The 11,229-nt window shown below is 39.9% G+C and overlaps 1 protein-coding gene across 1 annotated transcript; it reads right to left on the bottom strand.

Annotated features, from left to right (window-relative positions):
* Window positions 1-1,418: 1,418 nt before the first annotated feature.
* LOC307162515 (sodium channel regulatory subunit beta-1-like) lies at window positions 1,419-10,906 on the bottom strand. The gene is made up of 7 exons (XM_079877882.1): window positions 10,756-10,906; window positions 10,289-10,532; window positions 9,051-9,217; window positions 5,419-5,650; window positions 4,586-4,727; window positions 4,191-4,262; window positions 1,419-2,411 (listed from the first exon to the last, which is right to left on the bottom strand). Exons 2-6 carry the CDS (start codon window positions 10,341-10,343, stop codon window positions 4,196-4,198), a joined length of 663 nt encoding a protein of 220 aa, XP_079734008.1. The 5' UTR covers window positions 10,344-10,532; window positions 10,756-10,906; the 3' UTR covers window positions 1,419-2,411; window positions 4,191-4,195.
* Between the last annotated feature and the right edge of the window lie 323 nt (window positions 10,907-11,229).

Raw genomic sequence — 11,229 nt, forward strand, 5'->3', positions numbered from 1 at the left:
TAAAGTGTAATTTATTCCTGTGATCAAAGCTGAATTTTCAGCATCAGTCTTCAGTGTCACATGATCCTTCAGAAATCACTCTATGATGATTTGATGCGCAAGAAACATGTATGATCACCATCTTGTTCTTCTTTCAGTGAATCTCCTCTTGGAAAACCTGGATATATGAGAGAGAGTATTGATAGTGTGATTTCTAGACCTGGAAAACTCATGGAAGTGTATTAAATTCTTCAAAAGTCATGGAATTTTTAAAATAATTATACATTTTTCTAGTTATGGAGGGTAGATAGAAATCTACTATTCTCAGTAAGTAATCACAAACAATTAATAACGTCAAGTAAAACTGAAAAAAAATATTTTTAACAATTATTTTACTTAATTAGATAATTACATTTTATTAATACTATAAATATAATATTTATATAAATATTTAAAAACGCCACTTATTTCAATTTATTTATAAATATATTTTTTCATTATCTTCATGGAATATTATTATAATCAACTGTATTATATATTTATATACATTTTATTATTATTATTATTCCGTTTTTGAATATTCTGAAAATGTTTTTAATTTATTTATAATTATTTATTTCATTATTTTAATGAAATAGTATTGTAATCATAACAAACTATAATGTGTAAATATGTAATTCAATTCAAATGCCACTGTTTGTGTCTGAAAACTACGGCAGAAACATCATCATCTTCATCATCATCATCATCTTCATCATCATCTTCATTATCTAATAGAATCCAAAAGGTTGAAAGAAAGTGATTTTGAGCTGAAATTCAGTTTTCAATGAAACTACTGGAATATTAAAGTGTTACAAATCAACAACCACCACAAAACATCCCAGAATTCCTCAAATAACAGCAGTGTTTGTGCTGCTGTTTTCCCTCCAAAACCACATCACTTCCTGGAGGATGATGATGTCAGTGTCACTTCCTGGAGGATGATGATGTCATTCACGTGTGTTTAAGACTCGCAGGATTCAGAGTGATATTTGTGGCCGCAAGTCTAGAGAAAAACTGTAAAAATACATCATAAAATATAACAATAATAAATAAATAAATAAATAAATAAATAAATTAAAATTAAGAAAAAATAAACATTAATAAAATAAATACAATTGGATGTAAATAAATAAATATGATAAAATATATACACTTCTTTCATTAAAATAAATACATTGATAAAAACAATAAATTTGATTAAAATAAATCAATAGTTTTAAATAAAATAGATAAATAGATAAACATTTGATGTTAACAAATTAATAACTAAATTAAAATAAATAAATAAAAGACGATTTAATAAATAAGTTGATAAAAATAAATACAACTTGTTTGAAATGATGAAACAATAGAAACTAAGTAGTATTTTACACCAACTTCACTCAAAACTACAGTGAAACGGCACAGAATGTTTCAACAAAAGCAGGTTTAATTCGGCAAGTCAGTAATCATCATAAACATCTGATATCTTTAGTACAATCTTGTGTAACACAGAAAATATGCAAAAATATAGCAAATCATAACAGTAATAATATAAATAATTCTTCAGTTTTGTCAGTATAATGCTTATTAAGAAATATTCTGTTATGCTAAATTATATTTCATGTAGTTTGGTTTTGCATCCTGTCATGTTTGACTTTATGACAAAAAGCATAGTTCATCGTTCATGTCGATTGATGCATTAATAATGTGAACAAACACAAAATCAAACAGTCAACAAAATTAATTTCAACTCGTTTAATTTACATTCTCTCTCTCTCTCTCTCTCACTCTCTCACTGAACGTCACATGAGCAGAAACGCAGGCCTGTGATTGGATCGTCTGCACTGAGACGTTCAGTGTTTTAACGCTAATACAATATAATTCTGCTACATTGGAGAACTACGGTTTATTGTCATATTGCACCACATTATACAGATATGATTGATAAACTCTATCAGGATCATGAATTATTATTACGTATATAAAGGAAGTTTCTTCAGATTCTCTTTTTTACGCATGCAGTTTCAGCAGTGCATCGAGTTCGGCTTCCAGATCATCTTACAGTCACTATAATATATCTATATGTGTGTGTGTGTGTGTGAGTGTGAGTGTGTGTGTGAGTGTGAGTGAGTGAGTGAGTGTGTGTGTGTGTGTTTGTGTGTGTGTTTGTGTGTGTGTGTGTGTTTGGCCTCGATCAGCAGAGATTCCTTGCTCTTTACTGACCTCTAGTGCAAACTCATAGTACCGCGTTTGTCTATGAGCGAGGAGGAATAATGAGTTCTCGGGATGAGCGTTCGGTTCATGCATAGCGTGAGGAATCATGCGGAACGGAGGATCGATCGCCAGGAACAACAGCAGATAAAACAGGAGTGAGTGACAGCAGTTCAGGAGAGGCTCCTGGGAAAAACCTGCAGAAACCAGAACAACGTGTGAATCAGCAGCGTTTCTGTTCTAGAGCGAGTGCTAACATTCTCTCGAAACTACGAACAAACGCTCTTACAGTAACAAAATAGAACATTCGTTCAGTTATCTGATCTTTAATAATGTTCTCTAAACACTAGCACAAAAACATTATTATACATCGATCACGGAGCGTTTTCTCTGAAATGTTTTAGTTGGATGTTACTTGTTTTAGACATTCAGAGAACATGCAAAAGTAACGTTCCCAAAATGATTAAAGAATGATACAATGTAATGTCCGCTTAACGTTAACATAACCAAGAGGAAAAAAAACATTTTAAAATATTTTATAAACTGGACATTTTTGAACTTTCATACAACAGTTTTCATAAGTTAATGGGAACATTAGCAAAGCCTTCTCAGAACATGCTAATCCATGCAATCTCTGAATTCATGTTAGCAATATGCTAATTTAAGTTAGCGATGTGTTAATTCATGTTAGCAAAATGCTAATTTATGCTAGCAATTTGTTAAAACATGCTATCATCATGTTAACAAAATGTTATATAATGTTAACAACATGCTAAATCATTCTAGAAATGTGCTTATTCATGTTAACATGTTAATTTAATGCTAACAATGTGTTAAAACAGGCTAGCAACATGCTAAAACATGTTAGAAATGTGTCAAAACATGGTAGCAGCATGCTAATCCATGCTATCAACACGCTAATTAATACTAATGTAGCGGGTGATATCAAGGCAGTAAAGTATGAATCAAGGGGGTGTGGTTAGCCAAGTATAAATATCAGGGGTAGGAACGAAAAAGAGTAGGTGCGTTTGTTTCTGGCCGGCGGAAATAAATCAACACTCGTGGTGTTCGTATGCGAGAGGTTCGCATGTGAATTTGTTTGGATCTTGGAGACAGGTATGAGCTGATTTAAAGTATTAATTTGTCTTAACATGGGGTGATTGTTTTAATACGAATAATAAAGGTATTTTAATGTTTGTATTTTCAGCTCTACGGAGCCCATTTGTTGCTCTTGTTGTATTTGATTTTTTTTGGTTTCGTTTGTTTGTTTGTTTTGGGTATATTGTCTAGTCCGCCCAGGCGCTTGAGCTGGTAATCGGGCCCAAAAGAAATGGGAAAGGCCCTTGGGGCGGACTAGTTTTCTTTTCCTTTTTTTGTTGTTTGTATATTGTTTGTTCCCCCACTATTTATTATTGCAGCATGAGGATGCTACTGGTCTAGTGTTTGAACAGAGGAGCTATTTTTGCATGTATTTTATTTTGAGTTAACTGAGTGATTCACAAGTTTTTGTTTAATGAATTTAACTTATGGGTTTGTTTTGATTCTTTGATTTCCTTTTGCTTTGTGGTGTAAAGGCTCCTTCTGTTCAGGTAGTTTGTGATGAAAGCATCCTCGTGTGTGAGATATATCTTTGTGTAAGCCAAAAATAAATCTTGGGTATTTTTCTATATAATGAACCTGAGTCGTGCTTTGTTTACTTTAGGGTGGGGTCCTGTAACACTAACAATATGCTAAAACATGTTAATTTATGATAGCAACATGGCTAATTCTACTAGCAATGTGTTAAAACATTAGCAACATTCTAAATCATGCATGCTCATGTGTTAAAACATGATAACACCATGACAAATCATGATAGCAACAAGCTAATTCATGTAAGCAACCAGCTAGGAAGCTTTCAGACAAGGCTTTGTCAAGCCAGCATAAGTTGTGTTTGTGTGTGGCGTGAACAGGCCCGTCGCTGCTAGTTATCTCACCTGTGTTATTCTGCGACCTGCACACCGGCGCAGTTGTCTTTGCCCTCAGTTGCGATGGCTAAATACTCCGCGCTGCAACACAGAACACAAACGCAACATGATGAGTTCAGGTTTAAGTCTTTGCTTCTGCTTCTGCTTCTGTGCCATTGACTTTAGAGCAGGTTTCAGTTGGTCAATGGCTCAGTGTATTTCAGTTTCCTCAAAATAGCAACGGCCCAACAATGCGGTGGAACACACACTCGTTCTCAGCAAATACATTCGCTAATTAAACAACGTGGCGCAGGACGTGAAAATGAAAACTGCGTCAGGCTGAAACTAGCAAAACACACTTGTGTCGCGCCTGACGCTGCTTTGCACTGGCTGTATGATAGGGGCCCTAGACTGCAGATACTCACGCGCTGGCTCTCAGAGCTTCTTCTCCCGCCGCCGCGATCTTCCTGTAACAGTAGATCATCTCCACCAATAGCCAGAGCTGCAGCCCGATGATCGTCACGTACATCATCACCTCCGACACGATGGAAGCCGTCTTGCGCGTGGCTGACACACACACACACACACACATTTTTTGTTAATATTTTTGTTCATATATTTTCTGAAGAAAGACAAACATAAATAAGGATGAAAGTCAAAATATGAAATGCCATGCATGCATATTTACGTAGTAATCTGTTTTGTAGAGGGGCGTCAATTCTAATTTTTCATTAGTGATTCGGAGCCAAGTTACAGGAGGGGGAAAATGGTTTCAGAATTACGGCAGCTTGATGATTTTAGTTTTACACAGAGATCAGTGGCTCTAGTAGTAAAATATGTTGACTTTATCAATCTTTGTTGCATTATATGCCAACGGTGACGGCTCAAAGATAATAAAAAAGCACTTTTATCATGTTTTTTCCAAAGTTTGTGTGTCTGTTACTCAAGAAGTATTACAGATATCTCAATGTCCTTTTAGGTTCCAATTAATAACAAACTTTTCTTTTTGCATCAAATTTTTTAAGGCTCTATATAGCTCACTTTCAGAGATATGAGGATCTGAATGTGGCTCCATGAGCAGATTACTGAATTTGACCCATTTCCATTGGTTGTGCTCATGAAGATACTTGTATTTAGTTGTGGCTTTTTTTCTTCATTTATATATTTATTTCACCAGAAAAACATGGAATGGCCCTAAAACAGTGGCAGCCGCTGTAAGTCATGCATTACAGTGATTTCACCATGGTAAAGCCCATACCTTTGGCCACGACGGTGAGGTGGACCAGTTTGTTGACGATGGTGGAGTACTCATAGTGCTGGTAGGTGAGGATCCGGTTGAAGGTGCATTGGTAATCGCCCGAGTCGTTGAAGGTCACGTTCAGGATGTCGACGGACGCGTCCTGAAGGTCGTAGGTTTTGCTGCCTTGCCACTTTATCCGGTCCTGAAAACGCTCGTCGATGATGTTCGACTCTCCGTCGTAGCTGTAAATCTGTCCACCACACAAACTTCAAAATCACCATCTATATTACAAGTCCTCCGAAAAACACAACCACATTTGCGTTGACATTGTATATTTTTATGTATAACGTCCAAATAAATATAGTAAAAATTCATATTGTAAATTTGTGTGTAATATCATTACCGGTATGCTTCATCATTGCATTCTTGTCTACGGTACTGTTAGATGTGTTATTTATTTAAATACATTTTTATCAGTCTATTTTAATAGATTTATTTTAGTCAAATGTACTAATTTTTTGTATTTATTTTAACACATTTATTTGAATCATGTTTTATTTATTTATTTATGTTAATATATTTTTGTTTATTTACTTTTTAATAATTCTAATACAAATTATAATTTTATTAATTTATTAATTTACTTTTCACAAACCCTATATGTTACGAGCTAAAACAAGGACCGTGACGTCGCCCGGCATGGTGCAGCCGGGGCCCCACCCTGGAGCCAGGCCCGGGGTTGGGACTCGCATGCGAGCGCATGGTGGCCGGACCTCCCCCCATGGGGTCTGGCCGGGCTTAGCCCAAAGGAGCGACGTGGGGCCGCCCTCCCGTGGGCTCACCACCTGCAGGAGGGACCGTAAGGGGCCGGTGCTTAGTGGATCGGGCGGCAGTCGAAGGCGGTGACCCCGACAACCCAATCCCTGGACACGGAAACAAGCTTTAGGGACGTGGAACGTCACCTCGCTGGCGGGGAAGGAGCCTGAGATTGTGCGTGAGGTTGAGAGGTACCGACTAGAGATAGTCGGGATCACCTCCAGCACGGTTTGGGCTCTGGAACCACACTCCTCAAGAGAGGATGGACTCTTCACCACTCTGGAGTTGCCCATGGTGAGAGGCGGCGGGCTGGTGTGGGCTTGCTTATAGCCCCCCAGCTCAGCCGCCATGTGTTGGGGTACACCCCGGTGAACGAGAGGGTCGCTTCCCTGTGCCTACGGGTCGGGGATAGGTCTCTCACTGTCGTTTGTGCCTACGGGCCAAACGGCAGTGCAGAGTACCCGGCCCTCTTGGGGTCTCTGGGAGGGGTGCTGGAAAGTGCTCCGACTGGGGATTCCGTCGTTCTACTGGGGGACTTCAACGCCCACGTGGGCAGCACAGTGACACCTGGAGGGGCGTGATTGGGAGGAACGGCCCCCCTGATCTGAACCCGAGCGGTGTTCTGTTATTGGACTTCTGTGCCAGTTACAGTTTGTCCATAACGAACACCATGTTCAAGCATAAGGGTGTCCATCAGTGCACGTGGCACCAGGACACCCTAGGCCGGAGGTCGATGATCGACTTTGTGGATCGACTTTTCCAACCTCCGGCAGTATGTCTTGGACACTCGGGTGAAGAGAGGGAGCGGAGCTGTCAACAGATCACCACATGGTGGTGAGTTGGATCCAATGGCGGGGAGGAAGCTGGACAGACTCGGCAGACCCAAGCGTACTGTGAGGGTCTGTTGGGAACGTTTGGCCGAATCCCCTGTCAGAGAGATCTTCAACTCCCACCTCCGGCAGAGCTTCGACCGGATCCCGAGAGAGTCTGAGTGGACCATGTTCTCCACCTCCATCGTCGACGTAGCCGCTCGGAGCTGTGGCCGTAAGGTCTCCGGTGCCTGTCCTGTGGACACTGGAAGTAAGGGATGCCGTCAAGCTGAAGAAGGAGTCTTATCGGGCCTGGCTGGCTTGTGGGACTCCTGAGGCAGCTGATGGGTACCAGCAGGCCAAGCGGACTGCAGCCCGGGTGGTTATGGAGGCAAAAAAACGGGCTTGGGAGGAGTTCGGTGAGGCCATGGAGAAGAGATTCTGCCCAACCGTCCGGCACCTCAGGAGAGGGAAGCAGTGCCCTACCAACACTGTTTACAGTTAAACCACACGATTTCGTCTCTGCTTTTTGCGGATGATGTTGTCGTGCTGGCCCCATCAGACCAGGACCTTCAGCATGCACTGGGACGGTTTGCAGCCGAGTGTGAAGCGGCTGGGATGAGAATCAGCACCTCCAAATCCGAGGCCATGGTTCTCAGTCGGAAAAGGGTGGCTTGCCCACTTCAGGTTGGTGGAGAGTTCCTGCCTCAAGTGGAGGAGTTCAAGTATCCCGGGGTCTTGTTCATGAGTGAGGGAAGGATGGAACGGGAGATTGACAGACGGATCGGTGCAGCTTCTGCAGTAATGCGGTCGATGTACCGGTCTGTCGTGGTGAAGAAAGAGCTGAGCTGCTCGAAGCTCTCGATTTACCGGTCAATCTACGTTCCTACTCTCACCATGAGCTGTGGGTCATGACGAAAGGACAAGATCCCAGCTACAGGCGGCTGAGCTTTCTCCGCAGGGTGGCTGGGCGATCCCTTAGAGATAGGGTGAGGAGCTCGGTCACTCGGGAGGAGTTCAGAGAGAGCCGCTGCTCCTCCACATCGAGAGGAGCCAACTTCCCGGGGAGGTGTTCCGGGCGCATCACACCGGTAGGAGACCCCGGGGAAGACACGCTGGAGGGACTATGTATCCCGGCTGGCCTGGGAACGCCTCAGTGTCCCCCAGGAAGAGCTGGAGGAAGTGGAAGGGAGAGGGAAGTCTGGGCATCTCTGCTTAGACTGCTGCCCCCGCGACCCGGATAAGCGGAAGAAGATGATGATGATGTAAATACATTTTTGTTTATTTACTTTTTTATAAATTTCTATTAATAACAGTGAACGCTTTCTATTAATTTTCATTGAATTGTATTTATTTTAATCAATTTTAATCAAATTTGTTATTTGTTTTAGAATTTGTATTAATTTCTATTTAATTGTTTTAATTGTTTAAATAAAAAAATTGTTTATTTAAAATTTTGTTTATTTAAATGTTTGTTACATTAAATGTATTCATTATTATTCATTTAAATCCCTTTGTATTTAGTGATTTGAATCTAATTTATTTATTTTAATCAATTTATTAATTTTAATTAGATTCATAAATTTATTTTTATTCAATTTATTATTTTTAATCAATCTAATATATATATATATATATATATATATATATATATTTTTTTTTTTTACATAAAATCTAGTTTATTTTAATCAGTTTTTACATTAAATGTGTTAATGTATTATGCATTTAAATCAATTTGTATTTATTCTAATGATTGTTTTATTTTAATTAAATGTATTAATTTTAATTATTAATTTATTTTAAACAATTAGTTTAATCAATTGTTTTTATTTGTGTTCATAAAATTGTGTTTACTTTAATATTTTTTTTACATTGAATGTATCCATTTATTATTTAAGTATTTATTTTAATCAATTAATTAAATATAATTAAATGTATTAATTTAGTTAGTTAATTTAATTGTTTTTGGAACTCGATTCACATGAACTGCAGTTTTGAACGAGCGCTTCCCGCTCAAACACTCACATGGATGAACTCGTCCTGTCCGTGCGCCCGGAAGTGCCAGTCTACGGTGGCTGTGGCTTCCACTTCCAGGCGCACCTTGCAGGAAATGCACCCGAGCTTGAATTCTCTTCCCGCGACGGCCTCCGTGTCCGAGTCCACCTCTGCGCATGCGCCGCTGCACACGGACACTGCACAAACACACACACGTCACACTCACACACATCTCACCAGCAGCGTCATATTCTCATGAGGAAAGACCACACTCATACTGTCAACATCTCATCTTATATTTCATAAACACATTTGTTAATATTGTTTATATTACGTACTTCATTGCATTGTTTTCTAATCAACAGTACTATACTGCCATACGTGTTATTTAAAATTGTATTACTCTATTTTAATACATTTCTGTTAAATGTATTAACATTTTTTTTGTTTGTTTATTTACATCTAATTTTATATATGTATTTATTATCATCAAATGTATTTTTATTTTTTATTTGAAATAAAGTAATAAATATGGTTGTAAAAGGATTAAAATAATCAATATTTAATGTAAGTAAAAAACTAAAATATTTTAATTAAAAAATAAGTTTGATTTAAAAAATAAATAAAATAAAAAGATTAAAATAAATGCAAATACAAATTGTTTTAAATAAATAATAAATGGATAAATATGGTTTTAAAATCATTTAAATATTCAATATTAATGTAAGACAAAAACAAAAAAATTTAATTAAAAAATAAGTTTGATTTAAAAATGCATTTATTTTTATATCAAACTTATTTTTAAATTAAATATTTGTGTCACTCCCCAAGGGCCTCGGACCCCTGTTACTCCACAATGGCCCTGGACCTCTGTCACTTGCTTGCGGCCCCCAAGGGCCCCGGACCCCTGTTACTCCCCAAGGGCCCCGGACCCGTGTCACTTGCGGCCCCCAAGGGCCCCGGACCCCTGTCATTCCCAGAGGGACCCGGACCCCTGTCACTTGCTAGCGGCCCCCAAGGGCCCCAGACCCCTGTCACATGCATACAGCCCCCAAGGGCCACAGACCCCTGTCACTCCACGGACCCCTGTCACCTGCTTGCGGCCCCCAAGGGCCCCGGACCCCTGTTACTCCCCAAGGGCCCCGGACCCCTGTCACCTGCTTGCGGCCCCCAAGGGCCCCAGACCCCTGTTACTCCCCAAGGGCCCCGGACCCCTGTCACCTGCTTGCGGCCCCCAAGGGCCCCGGACCCCTGGAGGTCAGACTCACCTGAGATCATGAAGAACACACACAGGAGCAGCAGGCGTCTCACACACATGTCCATGATGCTCACAGAAGACACTGAGCTCGACCGTGATCTCTCTCTCTCTCTCTCTCTCTCTCTCTCTCTCTCGTGGGCTTCTGAGACTCTAGAGTCCACAGTGACGGATCTTCATGTTCTGAGGTTCTGAAGGGCCCCGTCCCGCTGATGTGATGGACTGCTGCAGAACACTAGACCAGCATCAGTTTGGCTCTGAAAGATGTTTAGTGTGTGAAAACACGCCAGAGAAACACAGACACTCATCTGATATCAGTGTTTACACTCATTCCTCTGTTTACATCATTTATATCTGTGCATGTTTTACATGTATCTGAATAAGCGCGCGCTACGCATGCACATTCATTTATGAATATATTTCCATCACTGATCATGAACGCATCATCACTGTAATCATGCACACAGATCTGAAACTTGCCTTCTGACTCGCGTGTAATAATCCTCAAGCATTAGACTGATGTTTATGATCGGGTCTCGCTGATCTGTCGGGTTTAAACGCCATTCTGAGCGGCTCGTTCACGCGTTCGCTGAGTTCTGATGCATTGCGGTAAAAATCCCGGGCCGCGCGCGCGCGCGACGCAACCTGACCCCGCGGTGACGTCACGACGCTCCCCGCAGGTGCAGCCCCTTCAAAACTCACTCAAACACACAATATGATCATTAACTATAATAAATAGGAGGTTTCCCTTCAAACTAAGTCCCATTTAATACCAAATACAATTATTGACAGCACAATATCATTATGAAATAATGATAAACATAAAGTTAAATACCTATTAAAATACCTTTCATGCATCACCGTGTTCTCTACTAATCAGTTATTCAGATAGAACTAGCTAACTAACATTATATTAATATTTTGATTATGGTTTATCAGAGTTGTGAACGTCAT

The sequence above is a fragment of the Squalius cephalus genome (assembly GCF_949319135.1).
Source record: "Squalius cephalus genome assembly, chromosome: 8".
NCBI lineage: Eukaryota > Metazoa > Chordata > Actinopteri > Cypriniformes > Leuciscidae > Squalius > Squalius cephalus.

Bases quoted from the DNA above. Each gene is read 5' to 3' on its own strand.
- LOC307162515 (XM_079877882.1), bottom strand. From the start codon at position 10,343: ATGGACATGTGTGTGAGACGCCTGCTGCTCCTGTGTGTGTTCTTCATG. The intron at 4,728-5,418 runs GTATGGGCTTTA...TGTGTGTGTCAG, and splicing joins CCTCACCGTCGTGGCCAAAG to CCACGCGCAAGACGGCTTCC. The intron at 4,263-4,585 runs GTGAGTATCTGC...TCTGTGTTGCAG, and splicing joins GAAGCTCTGAGAGCCAGCGC to CGCGGAGTATTTAGCCATCG.